This window comes from Siphateles boraxobius, unplaced genomic scaffold (genome assembly GCF_051911475.1).
Source record: "Siphateles boraxobius isolate OS27281-9 unplaced genomic scaffold, OSU_SipBor_1 33, whole genome shotgun sequence".
NCBI classification, from domain to species: Eukaryota; Metazoa; Chordata; class Actinopteri; order Cypriniformes; family Leuciscidae; genus Siphateles; species Siphateles boraxobius.
The window spans coordinates 1,977,549-2,002,515 of record NW_027508953.1 but is presented as its reverse complement, the minus strand read 5'-3'; the positions used below and the strand labels follow the sequence as shown (position 1 = coordinate 2,002,515).

At 39.9% G+C, this 24,967-nt stretch overlaps 1 protein-coding gene across 1 annotated transcript; it reads left to right on the top strand.

The window, feature by feature from the left end:
- Positions 1-3,516: 3,516 nt before the first annotated feature.
- On the top strand, positions 3,517-24,607 carry tmem170b (transmembrane protein 170B). Its single transcript, XM_077194909.1, has 3 exons — positions 3,517-3,673; positions 15,991-16,161; positions 23,000-24,607. The coding sequence occupies exons 1-3, from the start codon at positions 3,517-3,519 to the stop codon at positions 23,128-23,130; spliced, it is 459 nt and encodes a 152-aa protein (XP_077051024.1). The 3' UTR covers positions 23,131-24,607.
- The last annotated feature ends 360 nt before the right edge of the window (positions 24,608-24,967 follow it).

Here is a 24,967-nt window from a genome sequence, read left to right as displayed (position 1 = left end):
TAGGACATGCACTTTCGTGTACTTACAGTGCACTTACAATATAGGTCAAATAAGGTAACTACATGGGTTAAGGTTAGGTTTAGGGGTAGGTTCATGGTTAGTACCTAGTTATTGCAATTATAGCCTAATTATGTACATGGGAACAGGAATGTAAAATAAAGTGTAACCGTTTTGGTTTTGAAGTTACACGTGAGTTACCTGGTTGCCTTAAAATACTGAGTTCATTAAAATAAAAAATTGAATTAATGCAATGGAGTTTGACTTAATCAACAGAAACTGAACGACTTTATCTAGGTTGATTTGACAAAAGAAAAAAAATGTGATAATGAAAATAATGTTCTACAGTGTAGTGACTTGTAATAATGTATAATTTACTGTTTACTTACTACACATAGTGTACCTTCGTCTCCTTAAAATAAAGTGTTACCAAATGTTTTAATTTGTTAATAATTATAATGTAAATTTAAATGTATGTTATAATATTATTACTTTCATCATAAATAATAATAATAATAATAATAATAATAATAATAATAATAATAATAATAATAATAATATTTTAATTTAAAGAAAATCATCCGTCCCTCATTTGGAAATTTGCTGAGGCCCCCCTGCATTTGACAATATACCAACACCAGCCAGAAAAATAAATAAAAAGAAAAGTGTACTTTATGGTGATGAAAAGGCCCTGGTGTCATGTTGTTTGTTCAGTGGGGTCTGTGGATGTGACTCAGGCTGGGACTTGATCATTCCAGTGAATCGTGTAACTCTCTGACAGCTGTGATTCAGATGAGCTGCCCAAGACATGAGTCACCTGAAGAGAGAGAAAGAGCAGAAGAAACAAACAATGAGAGAATCCAGAAAATAAGAAGTGTCAATAGATTGATATAACACGCTTCCAGCCATGTCACTCCCTTAGATTCGGTTACACACTAACAACTGCAACTGACGCACACTTACAGATTTAGATGCAGTGGCTGCGAGAACTTTTTTGGAGATTCACTCACGCACACACACACACACACACACACCTAAAGCGATTCTGTTGATAGGCTGAGAGCTTTTACAGTCAGTCTGTGAGCACTCGCATTGAACAAAGGGACAATTCCCCAATTTGCTCAAGAGAAATCTAACACACAAATATATTAAACATGATAGATAGATAGATAGATAGATAGATAGATAGATAGATAGATAGATAGATAGATAGATAGATAGATACTTTATGTCTAACACTTAAATATACTCACTAGACACTGGAAAACTACTGGGTCAATCTGTATAATGTAAGTTCACAGCGCCATCTGCTGGATAGGGTGAAAAATAAGTTATTTTATTACATGGAATTTTCCATAACCCATCACATTGTGTCGTTGAAGACACATTTGAATATCACCATAAAGTATGATGTATATTTATTTGTTTCGTCTTGCAGCAAATCCCATTAAATTCAAGGCTGAAAGAACCGCATGGGAGAGTGTTCTTGTGATATGCAAATAACATGCTTGTTTTTTTATGGTAATTTGCACCCCTAATTTGACCAAGACCAAATTACTCTGTGTGCCATTAAAGTAGAATGATGAATACATTAAACAGGGAATGAATAACTTTATAATTATTTACACTTTATTACTTTATAATCTTAGTTTTATTTAGCTTTTTAAAGTTCTTCATTTGCACAAACTGAATGATTGTAACTGATACTCTTTGACACTTGAATTCATTTCTGTGGCTGGTAGGTTTGTGTACAAGCAGCTAGTGATGCTTTTAAGTCCCACAATGCTCATGGAGTTGAATGATTCCTTCTTCTGCCATTGGAAACACACCCTTCGTCCATTGAGAGGAGCTGGGATTTCTTCACAAAAGGTCCAGAAGTCATTCCCATGCCAGCTCTGATCATGTGTCAGGTGTTTGCCTTCAAACTATCCAGTCCTTTGGTGTGGTGTTCCCTGGGCTCCTCACGTGACCTGTGATTCAGACATCATTTCATATTGTTCCTACAATGGAGTGTTTTTACAATGAGAAAGCAGAAGCGGAGAGGTTTGGGTTTGTAAGGTAATACAACAAGTGTAGGCTCAAATGTCAGGCGGATAAATAGTGGGAAAATGGTCAGGGTGTGTGTTTGACGAACAGAAGCTGCTCCGCTTATGTCACTGAAAATCTCATATTTACGTTTTAATCCGAGTCCATGAACTTTATGAAATTTACATCATTGTCCTACCCCCCAAAAAATCTAAGAGAATGCAGTTTAATTTACTTTTATGTTTAGTATTGCATTATTAATCAATAGACCTTTGTATGAGGTTAGACTGGTGGCACATTGCTTTGGCAAATGTAGTGCACTCTGTATTTGCTATAAATTATTATGTGTAGTTACAGGGAACATATTTAAGCCTATAATCTCTTCCACAAACTGCCAGGAGTATAGGAAAGCTTTTTCAATGTATTTAGGAAATGCTCAGACATTAATATTACTTCTTAATGTCTACACTTCCTAGAGAGCAAAGATGGTAAGATGAGTCCAAAAAATTGATTGGTTTTATTTGGCAAAAAATATCCATAACAGCAACAACTTTTCTCAGTAAGAGGAGGCAAGACTATAAAAATATTCTAGATGACGATGAAGATTATTATTGTTGTAGTAGTAGTAGTAGCTTATGTAATCAAAATCAAATCATATAATATATCAATAAGTTGTATGTAATTAAATCATTATTATGAATGTATTATTGTTGTTGTTAATATTATTAGCAGTAATAATAATAATAATAATAATTATTATTTTATATTAAATATTTAATTTATATTTAAATATACAAATTAATATTATTTTTTAAAGCATTATTATTATTATCCAATTATATAATAATATTAATAACCACAATAACAATTATTATTGTTTTTATTAATATTATTGTTATTTAATATTGCAGACATTGCTAATAGGCCTATTATTAGGCTTGTAGTAGTAGTAATAGTCGTATTTATTTAATATTTTATATAACTGACATTTAATTATAGAAATTGTATAGCATTTGGTTTAACTTAATTATCTATGCATCTATAACAGTTACTATTGTTGTTATATTATTTAATATTGCTTAAATTACTACAATTATAGTAGTAGTATTTAACCATTAGTTGAATATTATATATATATATATATATATATATATATATATATATATATATATAGCTGAATTAAGTAATTATTCATTGTTTATCATTCATTCATAAACTGCTGTATTTGATCGTTGTGTAAAATGTGACGTTCATCTCCCTTTAAGAGCGCTGCGCCTTTAAGCGCCATCCAGAAGCGCTGCTTGTGTGTGTGTGCGCGTGTGCGTGTATGTGTATGTGAATGTGTGTGGTGAGTGCAAGAGTGTGTGTGTGTGTGTGTGTGCGTGTGTGTGTGTGCCAGCCGTACCCATCATGGCCCCAGAGCAGCAGCTGATCAGACGGACCGGCGCTCCGCCATCCTCCTCCAGCGAGCCGCGGCCCCGCTGAACCGGCTCCATGTGTCCGCCATCGTCGGTCAGATATCTGAGCTTGAGGGCCGTGCTCCAGCCGCCCAGTGCGATCATGAACAAGGATTATTTCATTAATCTATCGGTGCAGCAAGTGCTCAGCCTGTGGGTCCAGGGCACGGTACCGACCCTACAGCACTTCACAGGTACGTTCACGAGAGGAGAAAGATCGGGTGTAACGGGTTCATGTGTGTCATCCAGACGCGCGCACACGCCTCTCCACACACCGGTCAGTCTATTGTACCGGCAGGAACACGAGCAGCAGTCCGCATATCCCATCGGAACAAGGTCACACTTCACATCACACTGTACTTACATGCTAAATTAATAATGCATCATGTATAGTATTGCATGCATTCACATCACACTGTATACTCTGTGCTTACATGCTAAATTAATAATGCATCATGTATAGTATTGCATGATGCAGTACTTAAAATAGGAAGTGTGTATTGCCAGTGAACTATACTATACATCGTGGCATCGTGTGTGTGCAGTCTGCTTTGATAACCTGCCTATATTTAAAACATCATAGTGAAGAAGACCATTGTAAATGTGGGAAAAACATGATTTTATCTTGGAACATGTTCAGAAAACACGGTGGCCTAATGATATTACCAAAAGTACTTTTCGTAAGGGTAGCATTTTTTGTTGTGGCAAATAACTAACAATACTACTATAACTATAAATGCTATAACATGGTAATCACTCGGTATCAAGGCATAGCCTATGTATCATTTTAATATACTGTGATATTTCTAAGTTTTTTTTTACATTTTTTTTATTTTTAGTAGGCTACAGTGTTTCAATAAATACCATGGTATTATCATCATAGTTGTGTCTAAATGATAGTTTTACCATGACACCATGTCCAAATTTTGTTTAGTTTTTTTTTGTTATCTGAATAACTATAGTATGCGTTATAGTAAGAATAGTTCCCCATGCACCTGACTGTGAGATGTCTGTTTTTGTGTATTAGAAGTAAAAGCTGTGACCGTAGTGCTCTAATGCATTCAGCCAGTCTGATGTGAACCTCTAAAAAGCATTGTGCCACCCATCAATCTTTAGTTAATCTTGAGTCATTGCATCGTTTCTGGCGGCTCTCGGCTTGTGTAGTGGAGTAATCATTAGTAATTACTTTCACCATATTGGTCTCCACATGATACTGTGCTCATGGGCTTCTGTTGTGCAGCATTATACAGTCTCGCCTTGTAGATTGTGTGCTAGTGACATGAGGGAGACCAGGCTACGAATACTGCGTAAAAACATCTATTCATTGACAAGGGTGTAACCTTCCATGGAAAAACCGCCCCATAAACTCCCAAAGAATACATCATTTCCTTTTCAAGGGTCCAGATTAGATAGCTACTACACCCATAGTTGTATGAACAACTACAGCAATAACATTTCCCTTTCCTTAAATGATTTTGTTGTGTATATGAAACGGATGTTATGATTGGTTTTTACCAAGTTATGTCCATAGACTGTGGTTATGACCCAAAAAGTGCATAAAAGCACGAATATACACATGCAATAATTACTTACAATGTTACAAAAGATTTCTATTCCACACACACACACACACACACACAAACACACACACACACACACACACACACACACACACACACACACACACACACACACACACACACACACACACACACACACACACACACACACACACACACACACACACACACACACACACACACAAATATATATATACAGTCCATTTTTAAAATATCTTGTTTACATTTGTGCGATAGAGTTTTTGTATTTTGTTTGGGTCACCTGATGTAAAATCTGTGTCCTGAAGCAAAACTGGTTAAGAACCACTGAAATACTGGACTCTGGAAGAACAATGTGATGTAATATAAAAGCCAGACCACTGCAGGCAAGTGAATGTGACTGTAAGGCAGCATGAAGCATTTCTAGGGAACAAGTGTACGCCAGTTTTATGGTGCATGAGGCACATGACACACCCCGTCCTTTCACTTCCGAGATTTGCCCAGATTATAATTTTTGCAATCTTGTGGACATCTGGCATGACGCAACACATGATGCAACTTGAGAGAGAATTGCAGGACATATGAAATAATTCACTCATGAATAAAAAAAAGTAATTTATTACTCACCCACCATTGTGTCATTCCAACCCATACAGAAATTTAATATATGTCAATATATGTAAATTACATATATAATGTCAGTGCCCATGTATGTCTGCTGCCTATATGAGAATATATGCAAAATTCATATATATAAAACATAGACATGTGCTGTTTCAGGGTGCCGAGGTGCCTGCTTTTTCCAATGATCCTCCGAGGAGGGTCGTAGGAACTAAGCTATTTAGAGGTAGGCAAGATCTGAGGACTATTGTCATCTCTAATAAAGCTTAGACAGGAAGTCCTGTCGCAAAAAACGAGGCTATCAGGCTTCTGAGGGCTCCTCCGGGGCAGGGACGGTTTTGAGAATACGTTTCTCCTCGGCGCTCTCTGGGGTGCGACTCTCTGAGGAGGGTCGCAGCGCTGCCAGTTCGGTTGTTCCCTGCCGGTTCGCCGTTCAGGGCACCGAGGTGTCAGCGTCCCCATACGATCCTCCGAGGAGGGTCGTAGAACGGTCAGTTCGGTTGTTCCCTGCCGGTTCGCCGCTTCAGGGCACCGTAGTGACTGTTCAACCAAATCCAGAGGCCAGTCTTGAGAGACTGGTTCCCCTAGTAGAATTTCTGGCAGCGTGGAAACTACTGCCACATATGTCTCAGTGGGTCGTGCACACTATAGGAAAGGGTTCAGAATTCGGTTCTTGTCCGCCCAGATTTCTAGGGATCCTTCCCCACTCTGGTGGACCCCGATCAGGCTTTGGTTATGGAGCAGGAAGTACTGACACTTCTGCAAAAGGAGCTGTAGAAGGGGTTCCTCCTCCCGGCAGACAGTCAGGGTGTTACAGCCATTACTTCATTGTTCCGAAGGAGGATGAGGGGTTGCGTCCTACTCTAGACCTGCGTCATTTAAACAGCAGGTTTCAGAATCTTAAGTTCAAAGTATGCTTACGCTAAATATGATTGTGTCACAGACTCAGTCTGAGGACTGGTTTGTCACAATAGACTTAAAGGACGCTTACTTATCTATCCATCCTCATCACAGGAGGTTCTTGAGGTTTGCTTTCAGGGGCGAAGCATACCAGTATCGGGTTCTTCCATTCGGCCTAGGTTATCACCCCGCACCTTTACAATATGCGTGGATGCAGCTCTGGCTCCTCTAAGATTCCAGGGCATTCGCGTATTAAATTATATCGACGATTGGTTGATTTTAGCTCAGTCCAAGCTTTTGGCAGTTCAACATCGAGATGTCGTTCTGTCCCACATAAGGAGGTTGGGGTTGCGGCTCAACACCAAAAAGTGTACTCCTCCCAGCTCAGAGGACCACTTTTCTAGGTGTAATATGGGATTCGACAACATGCAAGCACTTCTGTCTCCTGCACGTATTTCTGCGATTCTCGGCCATAAAGAATGTAAACTAGGTCAGTCATTCACTGCAAAACAGTCTCTGAGACTGTTGGGGCTCATGGTAGTTGCGTCCAACGTAGTTACTTTTGGCCTTCTGTACATGGCTCGGGACCAAGGGGTTTTCTCCGAGGGAAATCTGTTTTCGCATGATCAAGGTCACGCGCTATGCCTTCGTGCCTCTGTCATGTGGAAGAAACCTTGGTTCCTCGCCCAGGGCCCAGTGCTGGGGGCTTCTTGTCGACGCGTCACACTATCGATGGATGCTTCCCTCACAGGATGGGGGGCGGTCATGAGTGGCCGCTCGGTGAAAGGTCTTTGTTTGGGGCTCATGGCAGTTGCGTCAAACGTAGTTACTTTTGGCCTTCTGTACATCAGACCCCTGCAGTAGTGGCTCAGGACCAAGGGGTTTTCTCCGAGGGGAAATCCGTTTTCGCATGATCAAGGTCCCGCGGCTATGCCTTCGTGCCTCGGTCATGTGGAAGTACCTTGGTTCCTCGCCCAGGCCCAGTGTTGGGGGCTTCTTGTCGACGCATAATGCTTTCGACGGATGCTTTCCTCACAAGTCGGGGGCAATCATGAGTGGTCGCTCGGCGAAGGGTCCGGACAACACACTGATGGTCTCGTATATCAGAGCAGATATCCTGTTGAGGCAGGGGCTGTGGCCCGGGGAATTGAGACTTCACCCCGAGGTGGTGGAGCTTCTTAGGGAGAACTTCGGTCAACTCAAGTCGACCTTTCGTATCGTTTGTACAATGCATTGCCCTTTGTGGTTCTCCCACACGCATCCAGCTCCGCTTGGACTGGACGTGATGTATTAGGTGTGGTTGACGCTGTAATGAATGTTTCTTTGCTGGGTTATCTCTGAGGAGAGATCTTAATTTCGTCTTCTCCGTGGTACATGAGGCTGAAGCCTGCACGTACTTGGATTTGCACCTGGTTTGATGGTAGTATTTCTTCACCCCAGGTCTGGATGTATGTCTTAGTTCCCTACTAAATGTGCGGGTCATTTGTGCTCCAGGCCTTCTATCCTCCACCTTTAATACCACAGATCAGGAAAAACTTAATCTGTTATGCCCTGTCCGGGCTTTGGATGCGTATGTCCACAGATATATGCTCAGTGGCGTATATCAGAACAATTATTTGTCTGCTTCGGGTAACTTAAGATAGGTTGCCCTGCATCTAAACAGATAATGAGCAAGTGGGTAGTTGAGACTATCTCACTTGCTTATGAAGCGGCCGGACAGCCTTCACCAATGGCTGTTCAGGCCCATTCTACAAGGAGTATGGCTGCCTCTAGGCTTTAATTTCGGGGGTTTCCCTTCAGGACATTTGTAATGCGGCAGGCTGGTCCTCACCACATACATTTGTCAGATTTTATGACCTAGACCTCTCCACTCCCCGGGCTAAGCTGCTTGCTTCTTAGTGTGCGCAAGGACTTCACACAGAACGGGCATTTCTCATTATGGCGTAGTGGGTATAGGGTTCCCACCAGGTCTCAATGCAGCTCGAGTTCCCTTGAAAGGGAACGTCTCAGGTTACGAATGTAACACTGGTTCCCTGAGAGGGAACGAGACGCTGCGTTCTCCTGCCATACTTCCTGCATGCCCTGATCGACTTGCTTCAGGCTTTTTCAGAAGCTGTCGTGGTCTGTTTTCTGGTGTGCTTTATAGCTTTCTGGTCTATGATGTCACCTGCCTATGACGTCTCGCTCTTCCATTGGACTGATTATACATGTGCTTCACGACGCAATCACGCAGAGCGTTCCCTCCACGTCTCAACGCAGCGTCTCGTTCCCTCTCAGGGAACCAGGGTTACATACGTAACCTGAGACGTTTCCCCCAGTCCATGCTCACATACTGTATTTTAATACAATATATAGCCGATTGTCCAATAAAAGCTGTTCTCATTTACATATTTTCTGTCAGATAACAGAAAGAGTATTATTTAGTGACTGACTAGCAGTCCAAAAATCACTAAATTTGCCATACCATACCATTTGTGCAACTGCATAATAGTAAATAATGACAAAATATAGATTTTTGGCTGAAGAACTTGATGGGATGAGGTGGCACCTGAGCATTGGTTATAACATGAAACCCCCCCCCCCCCCCCACTGCTGACAGAGACAGCTGTGTTCAGATGTGTTACGCATCACTCTGTGTGATGATGTGAAGGAACAGCACAGGTGCAGAAGCACAGAGACTCAGAGAGAATGTAGGGAGATTATGCCTCGGGAGGAAAGTTAATGGTGTTTCCTGTTTTGGTCAGTGAAACAAGCCTATTTTGTCATTTAATTTCCTTCTGCTGTTTATGAAGGAGACAGAGTTCTGCCTACTTAGCAGTTGTTTGTGCCTTTGGGTAAACAGTGTGTTCTTATAAACGTAGCTTTTCAGTATCACATGATCCTTCAGAAATCATTCTAATATGCTGATTTGCTGCTCAAGAAACATTTCTAATTATTAAAGGTGCAATGTGTAAAAATTTTGAGTATCTATTAACAGAAATGCTATATGACATCCATAACTATGTGTTCAGCTGTGTATAAAGAACTTACTTAATAAACTGTAATGTTTTTATTACCTTAGAATGAGGCATTTATATCTACATAGGCGCGGAATCCCCTTCTATGAAGGTCGACATATTGTGACGTCATGTTTCTACCTTAGCCGACAGTAAACAAACAGCGTTACAGAGCGCGTTTCGTCACTACCTTGAAAGAGAAGCCGCAGAAAGCTAGAAGCTAGCCATAAACACCTAGAGTAGTGACTTTTCCCTTGTCAGTAGTGTAAAATATGTAGTTGGATTGTTTCATGTAACTTAATTCTTCTCCCTCGCTGTGTTATGGCTTTGCTATGTGGGGATAAATGTGCTGGTTACGTTCGTGAGACAGCTGATTAGTACTCTTGTCATTGACCGTAAAACAGTTACAGGAATCACCAACCCGTCGATCTTTGAAGCATTTTAAGTCGCCGAGTTTCCAAAATCAGAGAAAAAAAGCCTATTGTGTGTAGTAAATGGTGTCTAGGGGATGCGGAGGCGCGCGCGCTGTTACAATCACGTCATTTTTGCCGCACGCACCTTTGGGCTCATGCGGACGCGTCCAGTATAAACAAGGCTTAACGCTTTAACCAGCTCAGCCACAGTAACAGCTCATATTAGCCAGCTAAACTTTTACTATTCTGTTAGAAAAAATATATAGTTGCATAGTTTCATGTGGTTCTTCTCCCTCGCTGTATTATGGGTTTGCTATATGGGGAGAAATGTGCTGGTTACGTTCGTGAGACAATCAACTAATTACTATCACTATATTAAGTATTAAGACCCTTGATCCTCACCTGACTATAGCTTTGTAAACTTTATCCATGATGTGGTTTATAATGGACTGTGGTACAGAAACTTGGTTTACTCTGGCTATTCTCTGCCGTCCCAGACGACGATGTTTGTCCCGTTTTAGCCACCGTAGCTTCTTCGAAAGGGAGGGGTGAGCGGTGGGCTGAGCCCTTAGTGTAAACTCGCAACCGAACCGCTAGATGTCGCTAAAAGTCACAAACTGCACCTTTAACAATGGTAAAAAAAACAGTTGGGCCGCTTAATATTTTTGTGCAAACCTCGACTTTTACAGGATTCTTTAATGAGCATTTAAAAAAAAAAACTTTTGTAACATTATAAATGTCTTGTTTAATTTAATTCTTCATCCTTGCTGAATTAAAGTATTCATAATTTATAAAAAAACAAAAAACGTGTTAATGCATATTCAAAGAATATATATTTCTAAAGAAAACTGGATTCTTGTGGAAAAACTCGGTCATAACATTAGGGGTTGTGGGTGATTCTTTTTTTAGTGCAAGCCTGTATTTTTTTTGGTGCCATTTTATCTTTTGCCAGACACTGCTTACAATGCGATCTCACTGTGATATTAAAACCAACATAGAAACATCCATTATACCCCCAATGAAGTTGTAATTATCTCAGTATGCAGCTATTGAGTTTCCTGTGTGAAAGTAGAAACTTAACGCTTTCATAAAAAGTTTAAACCCTGTTAGCAGTAGTTATGCTTTGACAACTTTGCTACTTTTTGTTTGGTGATCATTATCTCGTTATCATTATTATAGCATTTGGCTGTGTTTATCGCTTAGTTGGAATAAGAATTTTGGCTGTTTGTACTGTGCTGATGTTAAAGAACATTGTTACTGACTATGACCATCCACAGCCTGACAAAAGAGGCTTTTTGTCACCTCGGAAACTGCTTTGTTGACACGATGAAAACCCATGGTGTTCAAAGAGGCCTTTCACAAGCTGAACGCTTTACATTGACTGACCCCTCCCTCTTATTTTGACAATATGACCTTCAAAATAGGTCTTGATGATCTATGTTGTTGTATAAATTAGAGTAACCTACCATAACCTGTCACGCGTTTCTGTTCAGTGTTTACTTTTGTTTGGTTCTTCATAGTTTAATAGTGTTATATGTATTTGTAGGTAAAAATGAGTGTCTCTCTGTAGTAACTGTCAATGTGGGTCAGTAGTACATTGAAGGAATACTTTCCATCAGCATCATTCAGTGTTGCTCCTATATCTCTGTGTTTAAAGGGCACCTATTATGCAAAATTCACTTTGACATGGTGTTTGAACATAAATGTGTTGGCAGTGTGTGAGCAAAACCACCCTAGAATGATAAAAATCCACCCAGTGTTTTTTTTACAATCTCAATAAATCATAAGCACTGTCTCAGAACGAGCTGTTCTAAGATTCGGCTCAATGTGACGTAGAATTGAGCAAGCCCCACCTACGTGGTTTGATTGACACTGTGGTTTTGGTATAGACCCCGCCCTCGGTGATCTGTACACCATCCTCCTTTGTCTCAACGACAGCTGGTGTTGAGAAACATAAGTGTTCTGTTGTGGGATGTAATAATGTACATAGTAGTTTTCACTTACTTCCGACATCAGACCCACTGAAAACGCAGTGGATGGATTTTATTTACGAAGGAAAGGCGCCACTTAAACTTCCAAAATACGTTTGTTTGCGCGAATCATTTTCTGACTGACTGTTTTGTGAACGAGGGTCAGTTCAAAGCAGGTCTTGCTTCAAAGTTAATCCTCAAGTGTGGATCGTTGCCTACTCTTCGCGTTCCAACGTCACCTCCAGTAGAAGTAAGTGTATTTTATGATTTTGGAGCAAATAGTAATTTCAGTCGATGTCCGCCAATTCAAGAACAAATGTGTCTAAAGTTGTTGTCGTCGTCGTAGGATGTCTGTGTATATAATTCAAACCTTGTTTGTATAGTGTGTAACCACACGTTTATAAATATATTTTTTTAAACTATTGTATTAAAAACTGTGCATGTTTTCTGTAAACACAAGACATTAAAATTGCTATGTTTATACAAAGGCCAGCACATCCACACGAAGCTGTAGAACGAGGGATATTGTGCAGACAGAAACATCACATAAATGTAATTTCGTTTGTACTTAGCAAACGTTATCACAGTATTTGTGTTTGTAGTTTCAAAAAATTGCGCCAACGTTATCACAGTTTGTGTGTGTCTGTGTGTGTGTTATACATCCATAATTGCAAAGGGGGCGCGATTACAACTCTATAACGTACATAAATGTATCAAATAACCATTCCGAGACGTCCTGGTCCATTCTCATTTGTGTTTCTTCTGCCGGAGTCTCTTCATCATCTGGGTCTGATTCTGGTTCAAACATGTACGGCTGAATGCCATACAAAACAGCGGGTCTGTCATTCTCAGCCATTCTGCTTCTACCGACTGTTTATTGCCATAGGTATGCAAGTTACACCCTCATCCAAAGGCTGGGCGGGGATATGCAGCTCATTTACATTTAAGGTGGTACACACCAAAACAGTTCCTTTTAAAACAGGCCCCAAAAATGACATTTTCAAATGGTTATAATAAATTAACTGTGGGGTATTTTGTGCCTAAACTTCACAAATACATTTTGGGGACACCTGAGACCAATATTACATCTTGTAAAAAGGGGCATAATAGGTGCCCTTTAAGTCTTTTTCACTCTCTTCTCTTCCAGCAGATTTGGGCTAAAGTGTCTGTTTTCCTACATCCCATTGCTAAATTGTCTCAGTGTGTGTTCTCTGTGCTTTTCGTTAGGCAGTGCCACCTCACCTCAGATCTGCAGCAGTGTTCCTGGCACAGCATGGAGGATCTGAGGCTTTTCTGCACAGTCTGGCTCAGTTTACTGATAACAGTGTGTGTGTGTGTGTGTGTGTGTGTGTGTGTGTGTGTGTGTGTGTGTGTGTGTGTGTGTGTGTGTGTGTGTGTGTGTGTGTGTGTGTGTGTGTGTGTGTGTGTGTGTGTGTGTGTGTGTGTGTGTGTGTGTTTACAGACCTCCTGCACAAATGCCTTCTCTGTCTGGACGTTACGTCTCACTTAGCATGTGAGCGGCAGCTTATAGCTTAATCTATACATTGTTGTATTGACAGATGATTCTTAGACTGGTAACCTGAAGCTTGCGGGTTCGATTCTCAATACCAGCAGGACACGACAGGACCTTGACCTTGAAAAAGGCACCTAACCCCCAATCACTCCCTGAGCACCACTGCAAAAATGCCTGTCCACGGTTTGCTGTGTGTGTGTTCACTACTCACTACTCCTGATGTGTGTGCACTAACTTGGTTGGGTTAAATGCAGTATGGGTTACCATACTTGGCCTTCACATGTCACTCATGATCTAATGCACAGAGAATATACAGTATAAAGTATATCAGCTACCACTCATTAGATCTAGCATTCTGTCTGTCAGATTTAAATCAGGCACAGAGATAAAGTAGTGCGGTAAGGTTACATTTATTTGATTAAATTATAATATTTATTTGAATGAATCAGCCTATCTCGAGAGATTCATTCAAATAAATGTTATAGAGAGAGAGAGGGAGATGTGTGTGTGTGTGTGTGTGTGAATTACTGCATCTTTGCAGTGTCTTCTAGCAATGACAATTTCTTAAAAAACTGTGGTTACAACATCCTTGCTGAGTAATATATTCTAGCGAATCAGTAGCAAAGTTAATTTATTAATATTTATAAAACAAGGAAAGCAGCGCATTAATATAGAACGGTGATTAAACTGACTTGGACCTACCTGTGCATTAAACGGCTTTATTGCACACCCTCCAACCAATCAGGTTCTTTAGACAGACCATATGAATATGTGTGTATATATATATATATATATATATATATATATATATACTGTGTGTGTGTGAAAAATTATTCTAATAAGCTGAGAATATGCTTTTTAGCTGAGAATATAAGTCACTCAAGAAACAATTTATACATGTCGAAAACATGTATTGCTGCTTCATATTTTAAACTTTTTTCAGGATTATTTGATGACTAGTTGAGTTCAAAAGAGAGTTCAAACATTTACTTAAAATAGAAATCTTTTGTAACATTATAAAAAGTCTTTGCTGTCGCTTTTGCTGAATAAAAATGCTTATTTAAAAAAAAAAAACATACTCCAAACTATTGAACAGTGTATCACAGTTTCCACAAAAAAAATATTAAGCAGCAAAAATGTTTTTCCTCATTTATAATAATCAGAAATGTTTCTTGAGCAGCAAATCATCATATTAGAATGATTTGAAGGATCTTGTGTCACTGACTGGAGGAATGATGCTGAAAATTCATTTCTGTGTTAAATGAACACAGGGTGTTAATGGCACAACATCTCTTCATGCTTCAGGGTACAAACGCTCTGATCAGCACTATACAGCGTTTCATGTGCAACTATGCAGTTCATTATTTGACGCGTTTGCTTTGACATGTTAAATTACAGCTGTCAGCAGTATTTTTGCCCAAGCGTGTTGGTTTCTCAAGCATTTTTTATTTATGTGGAGCTGCATTTCCCAGAGTTCATGACAACAGCAGTTTGATAATCAGTTTTGATGTTGAGCAAAGATGCCGGTCCATGTTATGGAATCTTCTGGAACGATCCAGAGCCGTCTGATTCTCTCTCAGTGGAGACAGACTGTCCATTTACTCTCCTGTGATCTGTTTGGACCAGGCACTTAAATAATAATAGTCTTCAAGCCAATGGAGGACTGAGAGACGTATATGGAGAGTTAAAGAGAGAGAGAGTATATGAAAGTGGACCAGACAGTTTATGAGAGTATTTACCATGATGCATTTTTTTTCATAATTGTTTGATAAGTAGAAAGAACATTTAACCTTTGTCTTTGTGGGAAAATTGTGGGTTGTGGTGAAAATAATATCAAAACTGAGTGACAGTCATAATTTGTGTACAATAAAATTTTTGTATTATGAGATTGAAAATCTGGGTCTAGGATGAGGTTGAAACAATAAAGTCACATAAAATGTATTTTTTAAAAGTAATTAAATTAAATGACAGATTAATGTGATATCATAACAAAAACTGTTGCAATCTCTTAACTTTAATAAATAGACATAAAGTGTGTTGCAGAACTTTAGTGTGTTAGTGTAGTTCCTCTTCACTCAAGAATCAGAAAGCAGAACTTTTTAAAGAAAAAAACATGCACGGACAAGAATGTGTGTATTATTTTGTTATTAGTTGATTTTAATGTAACGCAGAAATCATAATTATGTATGATTTAATATATTCAAAATTACTTGTGCAAAATTATTTATGTTTACTGTGCACAATATGCATCCGGAATCAACTGTTTATATTATCTCCTGATTCATTCAAAAGCCAAAAGTTGAATATTTTTATATACAATTGGATGGCCACACCTGACGTATTCATGCATGTGCTTCCTGAATGAAATGCTGAATTTTTTGGAACCAGCTAACTTTCTAACTAGTTTGTTCTCTCTCTCTCTCTCTCTCTCTCTCTCTCTCTCTCTCTCTCTCTCTCTCTCTCTCTCTCTCTCTCTCTCTCTCTCTCTCTCTCTCTCTCTCTCTCTCTCTCTCTCTCTCTCTGTGTGTTGTCTCTGCAGAAATGTGGTACTGGGTGTTCCTGTGGTGTCTATTCTCCTCTCTGTTGGTTCACAGTGCCGTGGGTCTGCTGATGTGCGTGACGTTGCAGGGTCATAAGAGAGGACGGCTCATCACACTGGTGCTCATCAGCGTGGGCTTCCTGGCCTCGCTCACCGGAGGGGTCATCACCAGTCAGTACTCGCACACAACTGCTCTACTTATCGGACAGTATTAGCACATTAAGTCAAGTGTGCATGTTCCCGAACACAGCATGAACTCAAAATTAATAAATGTGCATGGTCTTTTTGTGCATGATTCACTAACTCACAATTTTGCCGTTGTAATCAAATCACCGTGAGACTGGGAAATGTTTCTGATCCAATAAAATGTTTACATTTTCTTAATCATAGTTCACCGCCATGATGCTAATGTGTTCTGGGAGGTTGCTGGGGTGTTGCTATGCAGTTGCTGAGGTGTTCTGTGTGGTTTTAAGAGAGTATCTGTGACTGATAAAATGCATTAGAATGGAATATGTTTTGGGGACATTTTTGGGAATATGTTTTGGGGACATTGTCTAGTTTGGAAGGGTGTCAATGAACTATAGCTGTTAGTTGTTCTCCAGTCTAGCACAAATGTAGTTTGATTCAAAAATAACCCTATTCCGAAGTGCCCGTTCCCAGAGGTCTGCTTTAATATTAATATGTATCTGGCCGAGAGAGAAAGATAGAGACAGAAACATTTAGTCAGTTAGTGTGTGTGTGTGTGTGTGTGTGTGTGTGTGTGTGTGTGTGTGTGTGTGTGTGTGTGTGTGTGTGTGTGTGTGTGTGTGTAATTGATGACAATTTTTTAAAAGAGCTATTCACACCGCGATACACATTAATATACATTTACAGGTGCTGGTTATATAATTAGAATATCATCAAAAAGTTGATTTATTTCAGTAATTCCGTTTAAAAAGTGAAATATTATATTCCTTCATTACTCACAGACTGATATATTTGAAATGTTTATTTCATTTAATTGTGATGATTAAAACTGACAACTAATGAAAATCCCAAATTCAGTATCTCTGAAAATTTGAATATTACTTAAGACCAATACAAAAAAAAGGATTTTTAGAAATGTTGGCCAACTGAAAAGTATGAACATGAAAAGTATGAGAATGTACAGCACTCAATACTTAGTTGGGGCTCCTTTTGCTTGAATTACTGCAGCAATGCGGCGTGGCATGGAGTCGATCAGTCTGTGGCACTGCTCAGGTGTTATGAGAGCCCAGGTGGCTCCAATAGTGGCCTTCAGCTCTTCTGCATTGTTGTGTCTGGCATATCGCATCTTCCTCTTCACAATACGTATCAAAGACGTATCTTTTTCGGCAGCACTTGATTCATTAGCACTAACATTTCTCTTCTCTTCTATTCTATTTAAAAAAAAAAAAAAAAAAAAAGCACTAAAGTTAAACTGAGAGGGGCTATAGCACTTACGTATTGTTGTCCTATTGTTAGTATAACGGCTTCTATTGTTCTCATTTGTAAGTCGCTTTGGATAAAAGCGTCTGCTAAATGAATAAAGAAAAAAAAATACCCCATAGATCTTGTATAGGGTTAAGGTCAGACGAGTTTGCTGGCCAATTAAGAACAGGGATACCATGGTCCTTAAACCAGGTACTGGTAGCTTTGGCACTGTGTGCAGGTGCCAAGTCCTGTTGGAAAATGAAATCTGCATCTCCATAAAGTTGGTCAGCAGCAGGAAGCATGAAGTGCTCTAAAACTTCCTGGTAGACGGCTGTGTTGACCTTGGACCTCAGAAGACACTGTGGACCAACACCAGCAGATGACATCCCAAACCATCACTGACTGTGGAAACTTTACACTGGACTTCAAGCAACGTGGATTCTGTGCCTCTCCTCTCTTCATCCAGACTCTGGGACCTTGATTTCCAAAGGAAATGCAAAATTTACTTTCATCAGAGAACATAACTTTGGACCACTCAGCAGCAGTCCAGTCCTTTTTGTATTTAACCCAGGCGAGACGCTTCTGACGCTGTGTCTTGTTCAAGAGTGGCTTGACACAAGGAATGCGACAGCTGAAACCCATGTCTTGCCTACGTCTGTGCGTGGTGGTTCTTGAAGCACTGACTCCAGCTGCAGTCCACTCTTTGTGAATCCGCCCCCACATTTTTGAATGGGTTTCGTTTCACAATCCTCTCCAGGGTGCGGTTATCCCTATTGCTTGTACACTAATTTCAACCACATCTTTTCCTTCCCTTCGCCTCTCTATTAATGTGCTTGGACACAAAGCTCTGTGAACAGCCAGCATCTTTGGCAATGACCTTTTGTGTCTTGCCCTCCTGTGCAAGATTTCTATGGTCGTCTTTTGGACAGCTGTCAAGTCAGCAGTCCTCCCCATGATTGTGTAGCCTACAGAACTAGACTGAGAGACCATTTAAAGGCCTTTGCTGGTGTTTTGAGTTAAGGCGAGACACGGCAGGCAAAACAAATTTTTTTTTTCACTTGTCAATTTTGAGATTTTGGGATATTTGTCTTCAATAACATGTCTTTTTTCAGACTTGTGGTGAAAAAAAGTCCGAAATACACATTAAGGTCTTTATTTTACTTCACTTTGTCTGTTTGCGTGTGTAGATTTCTCATAAATTCATCAAAAGTTGTCGTTATAAATCATCCCTCTGCTCCGCGATCGCGATCTGCACCCTGTCATCATACACACCGCTAGAAAGCTATCTCTCTCTCTCCTGTACAATATTGTCGGATCCAAATATGGTCATTTCCTTTTTATCAGCAACCAATCGTGAAAGTAAAAGTGGGTATTTAACTCTAAATGCGCAATCTCATTGGTTGATGCTAAATCTTTAAAGCCCGTTTTCTCAAAATGACTTTTCTCTCATACTCCATGTCCGAAATCTCCACTTCAGTAGCACCTATATACACCAAACTTTCCAGTCTTGTACCTAGTTATATTATGAATACATTTACAGAGGGATTTGTAAATATATTATTCCTAGCCTGATTTACATAACATTTTATTCCAAAAAACAAGGCGAAAATCATTTTTTTAAGGCTATTGGCAGTATATTCTGATTTACAGGATAACAAAAGTAGATATCCATAAATCCCTCTGTAATTCTTTCACTATCTAATATGTGAACACAATGAAAAAATAATTTTGAACCTGACTTTATCCAATACTCGGATTTCGTTTTTTAAAATATATGCAAATTAGCGTATATTTAATTAGATAATGCCTAATTTGCATATTTAAACATTGAATTACAGAAAACTTATAATACATTTTTTTCTCATCTTAATGTAGGTAGTAATCTACTGGGAAAGTTTCATGGTGATATCTGATAGTTAAAAAAAATACCCTATTCACCTGTAGTGTCTCGCCTTAATTAGCTGATTAGAGTGTGGCACCAGGTGTCTTCAATATTGCACCTTTTCACAATATTTCAATTTTCTGAGATACTGATTTTGGGGTATTCATTAGTTGTCAGTTATAATCATCAAAATTAAAAGGAATGAACAATTGAAATATATCAGTCTGTGTGTAATGAATGATTATAATGTTCAAATTTCACTTTTTGAATGGAATTACTGAAATAAATCAACTTTTTGATGATATTATATGACTAATTATATGACTAGCACCTGTACATTAAAGTAACACCAGGTAACTTTTGCCCTCGGGGTCCCCCTACAGTTGGGAAACAGTATTGTCCTCTACTACTGTCGTAAACTCTGTCATCGTGCATTTGTTGACAACCATGATAGCCCTGAACACTGTAGGAGGAGGTCACATGCAGGTTTTCTGCTTGCGTCGCGTGTGAAATGTCTTCATCCCAGGTACAGTGGCATATATTTCAGCATGTCATACGAATATAATTTCATGGGTTTTATTTGTTTTCTAACTGATCGCGATGATCACGTTTACAAGCCAGTGTCATTATAGTAGCCTAGTCTATTGGTTACCGTTTTACTGAATCTATATGATACTTCAATGCAATGTTTGAGTGGTAGATAATAACCATATATCGTGAATATTATAATATCAAGCTACCATAAATAAATCTGCAAATTTTACAAATCGATTTGCATTATAGCTTGATGCAAGACAAATAATCATTACCTGATTCATGAAGATAAACGGAGGATAAGATAGCTTCCGTAACATAGTCAGGCAGACAAAAAAACACCCCAGACTACGGGGTGTCATTGGTTGTTGCGTTAAATGTTACCCAGATACAATAGTGCTATTTTCTGATTGGGTAACAACACCTGAGGAGACACGCTTGAATTCATGCCTCTTCCACAGTGAGAGCGGCGCGGCCAGAGTTTTGGGCGCTGCGGCATATTAAATATATTACAAATAGTTTTTCAGCGTGAGGAATACAATGTGTGGCGGGAGAGCGTGACAGTCACTCATTTCGGTCTTTTGTCCCGCTCTCCCGCTCTCCTCTTTTGAAAAAAAAAAAAAAATTGGTCCGGTTCCCACAATGTGCTGCCATCTGGTCCTCCACCAGCTGGGCGATCTCCTCCGCGGTGCCTGGAGGTGACGCTGGGTAGCCCTCGGTGGACGGCTCGACGCTCCTCCGCCGCCCGGTGGACGGCGACGGCTCCTCGGGTGCCTTGGGCAGACGGTAGGAGTCCCCCGCTCCCTGCTCCTCCCCTCCATTGGTGGACGGCAGCAGGCTTCGGCCCACGGCGAGCGGGGGCGACTCCTCCTCTCCCTCCCGGATGGCAGCCGCCCCTCCAATACCCAGGCGGCCGGCAGCGAGCTCGACCGCCCCACCGGAAACTCACTCCAGCGCACCGCCTCGAGCGTCCATGGCCGCGAGTCCCCCGCTCCCTGCTCCTCCCCTTCTGGCGGATGGCAGCAGGCTCCGGCCCACGGCGAGCGGCGGCGACTCGCGCACCATGCTCGATGGCACCGCGGATTCCCCACAGCGGCGAGGACTCTCTGACAGCGCGCTCCACCCTCTTCCCGGGTTTCGGCACAAGTGTAGCAATGTTCAGGGAAGAAGGAGGCTGGAACCGGCGAACATTCAAATAAACTTTATTAAAAATAAAACAAACCAAGCTAAAATACTGCCAGCAGCCCCTCGCGGACGACTGGTGGCTAAAATAAAACACAAATACAAAAAACAAAATTCAACTAAAATACAGGCCTGTTCCTGTCTTGATCATCAACGTCGTCACTCCTCCTTTATGCTTCCGCTCCTCCGTGAGAGATGCGAGACTGGTGTGCTTCACAGGTGTTGCTCATTAGCAATCGCACCACCGGCCTCGCGCCGTTCTCTCACGTCCTTCGGCCGTCCTGTTCGCCACAGTGATGTTTCTGTCTGCACAATATCCCTCATTCTACAGCTTTGTGTCGATGTGCTGGCCTTGTATAAACATAGCAATTTTGATGTCTTGTCTTTACAGAAAACATGCCGTTTTTGCATCTTTAAAAAATATATATATATATTTATAAACGTGTGGTTACACACTATACAAACAAGGTTTGAATTATATACACAGACATCCTACGACGACGACAACAACTTTAGACACATTTGTTGTTGAATTGGCTGACATCGACTGAAATAACTATTTGCTCCAAAATCATAAAATACACTTACTTCTACTGGAGGTGACGTTGGAACGCGAAGAGTAGGCAACGATCCACACTTGAGGATTAACTTTGAAGCAAGACCTGCTTTGAATTGACCCTCGTTCACAAAACAGTCAGTCAGAAAATGATTCGCGCAAACAAACGTATTTTGGAAGTTTAAGTGGCGCCTTTCCTTCGTAAATAAAATCCATCCTCTGCGTTTTCAGTGGGTCTGATGTCGGAAGTAAGTGAAAACTACTATGTACATTATTACATCCCACAACAGAATACTTATGTTTCTCAACCCCGGCTGTCGTTGAAACAATGGAGGATGGTGTACAGATCACGAGGGCGGGGTCTATGCCAAAACCACAGTGTCAATCAAACCACGTTGGTGGGGCTTTCTCAATTCTACGTCACATTGAGCCGAATCTTAGAACAGCTCGTTCTGAGACAGTGCTTATGATTTATTGAGATTGTAAAAAAACCACTGGGTGGATTTTTATCATTCTAGGGTGGTTTTGCTCACACACTGCCAACACACATTTATGTTCAAACACCATGTAAAAGTGAATTTTGCGTAATAGGTGCCCTTCAAAGGGACATTGTTAGGCTTACTGCAGTAGTTGTTTACATTACAGTACATCAGCTTTCACTTATCACCTGAAGATAGTAAGGAGAGATGATTGACAGGGCGATTTGGTGTGCAACATTCCTGAGCATTCCATTAGGAAATGTTGTGTGTAAATTATTTTTAGGTTATTTCCATGCAATGTTCTGGGAACATTATTTTATGTTTTTTATGGAATGTTCCTAGAACGTTATTACTTGGTTCTCAAAAAAATAACCAAACGGGAACCAAATACTAACGTTCTAGGAACATTCCATAAAAAACATAAAATAATGTTCCCAGAACGTTGCATGGAAATAACCTAAAAATAATTTACACACAACATTTCCTAATGGTTATTTTTAGGTTATTATTTTGCAACTGGGGTAATAATATTGGAGTAAAAAGGTTAGAGGAACGTTAGAACAGCGTTTAAATAACCTTAGGGGAATGTTAAAGTAATGTTAGAATAACGTTCTACAAACCAAAAACTCACGTTCTATTTTCGTTGAGAAAACCTTTTTTGGCTAACCACAAACAAACCTTAAAAAAAGAATGTTCTGGGAACCAAAAATTAATGTTCTGCGAACTTTCTGGGAACCAAAAATTGTTAGCTGGGATAGTATTCGGCTTCGGCCACATCCCCACTAGCATGCACCCTAAACACTCAGCAACCGTCTAGTAACCACCCAAGACACCTCAGCAACCGCATAGAAACCACCTAGCAACCACAACTTTCAGAATAGAATTTCTCAAGCCGACACCAAAGTTTGTCTTCATGTATAATAATTGTCATCTGTCCTGTGTCAGGTGCGGCAGTGGCGGCTGTGTACCGTGTAGCAGGGAAGGACATGGCTCCTCTTGAAGCTCTGGTGTTCGGGGTGGGCCAGACCGCTTTCACCGTCATCATTTCATTCTCACGGATCTTGGCCACTCTTTGAATGGACGGAAAGCATCATTGATTGACACACCCAACAGCCAATCAGCCGGCAGAAGAGCCGGGCTCGAGGTGATTGTGGTTAAACCACAGAGGTTTGGCCTGTGGTGCAAAAAAATTAGCTTTAGGAGTCACTAATTGCCAATGGACCACTATATGAAACCCTCTGGAGTGGCACCTCTTGGAGAATTTAACATTTCAAGAAGCAAAAACAGCATTATAAGCCAATGACTGAAACTCACTCAACGTGCCAACTGCCTCGATGGAGGATTGAGATGAATCTTGGGATGTCTGTTCATCTTTGCTGAACATTTGTTATGTTTTTGCTCACGGATTGCTTCAGCTTTATGTAAACTGAGTGGTGTTGGGACATAAAGCCAGGATGAATGCATCAAAAGCATCCTCTAATAATTTCTCTATCTGTCTCTGTATCCTCAATCAGTGTGGGAAAACACCACAAAACATTTTCTAATTCTGCTCAGCTGAACGGCCTGAAACATCCCTGTTTGTGTGATTATGGATCTTCACTCTGGTCCAACAGTATTATCACATCCAGTTTTCTTTTCCATAAGAAATGGCTTCCACAAACTGTCTTAAAAGCATAAGATCTGAAGGTTATGCAATATGGACCTTAATTTAAGGAGGTTAAGGAGTAATCTGGTCTCTTGTAACCTATTTAAATGTATCCATAATGGAAAAATGCCTTATTTATAATATGGAAACACAGTGGAACATCAGTGTGAATTTTTAACTCTAGTATTTAATAAAATGTTCGTTTAAAATATAAGACGAAAAGTATTGAAAAAGTCACTATGGTCCACAACTTTTTATTCTGTTATGATGTAATCCACCACCTGCGATTATATCATGGATTCCCATTCCCTGCCCTGTACACGTTCAAATCTGAGCTTGTCCTTGAACAAATGTTATTTCATAGTAATCAAAGTCTTTATGTTATAACCCATTTTATCCAGCATTACTGTGGCAATACTCTCCCTACTCGAATATGGAGACTTAAACCTCAGGCCTTAAAAGACAAGACAGACACCTTCGTCCTGGACTCGTTCTACACAGTTTGAGAGGTTGGCGTACGACTATGTGAGTAAATCAAGAGGTGATTTTCTCATTTGTTTTGGCATCACAGGCTTATTCTGAATATTGTTATTTTTAGGATACTTGGACAAATGTATTGTACTTGAAAGCTTGAAAGCAGATGTGTGAAATTGCACTTAATAATTTGCCTTCCATAAGTTTCCACCAAAACAGTATAAACTATAGTTCTGTAAGGAACAGGAGCGAACATGTTAAACGGAGAGCGTTTCGCGGCCGGTGTGGATGTGACGACAGCTGTGTGTTTTACGATACCTCACTGCTGCCACTGGCTTTATTATTGATAAAACATTTCATTTGTTTCCCTACGCTTTTCATTTTCATGAACACCATTAATTTTTGATGTCTTAACGGTAATAATACCCTTAAAGTTGAAAACTATTCGATATGTTTTGAATGTAAATGTTTGCATTTTTATATTTTTTTATATTTATTTGCTAGCACTTTCTATGAATCTTTATATGTAATGTATCATAAACGTATTTATGAAGCCTCATAGTATACAGCATAATCAGTTACCAAGGCAATAATCACTATTATTTATTGCTGTTAATATTTATGTTTAGGGATTCGAACAAACTTGTATTAAATATCATGTTTGAATTAGAAAGCGTTTTACCTGGTGTACAGATAATCGGGTTAAAAAATCCATAGTGCTGAATTATTATAAAGCTTCATAATAAAGTGAGTTTATTTTATTTTTATTTTAAAGCCACCTAACAAGCACCCAC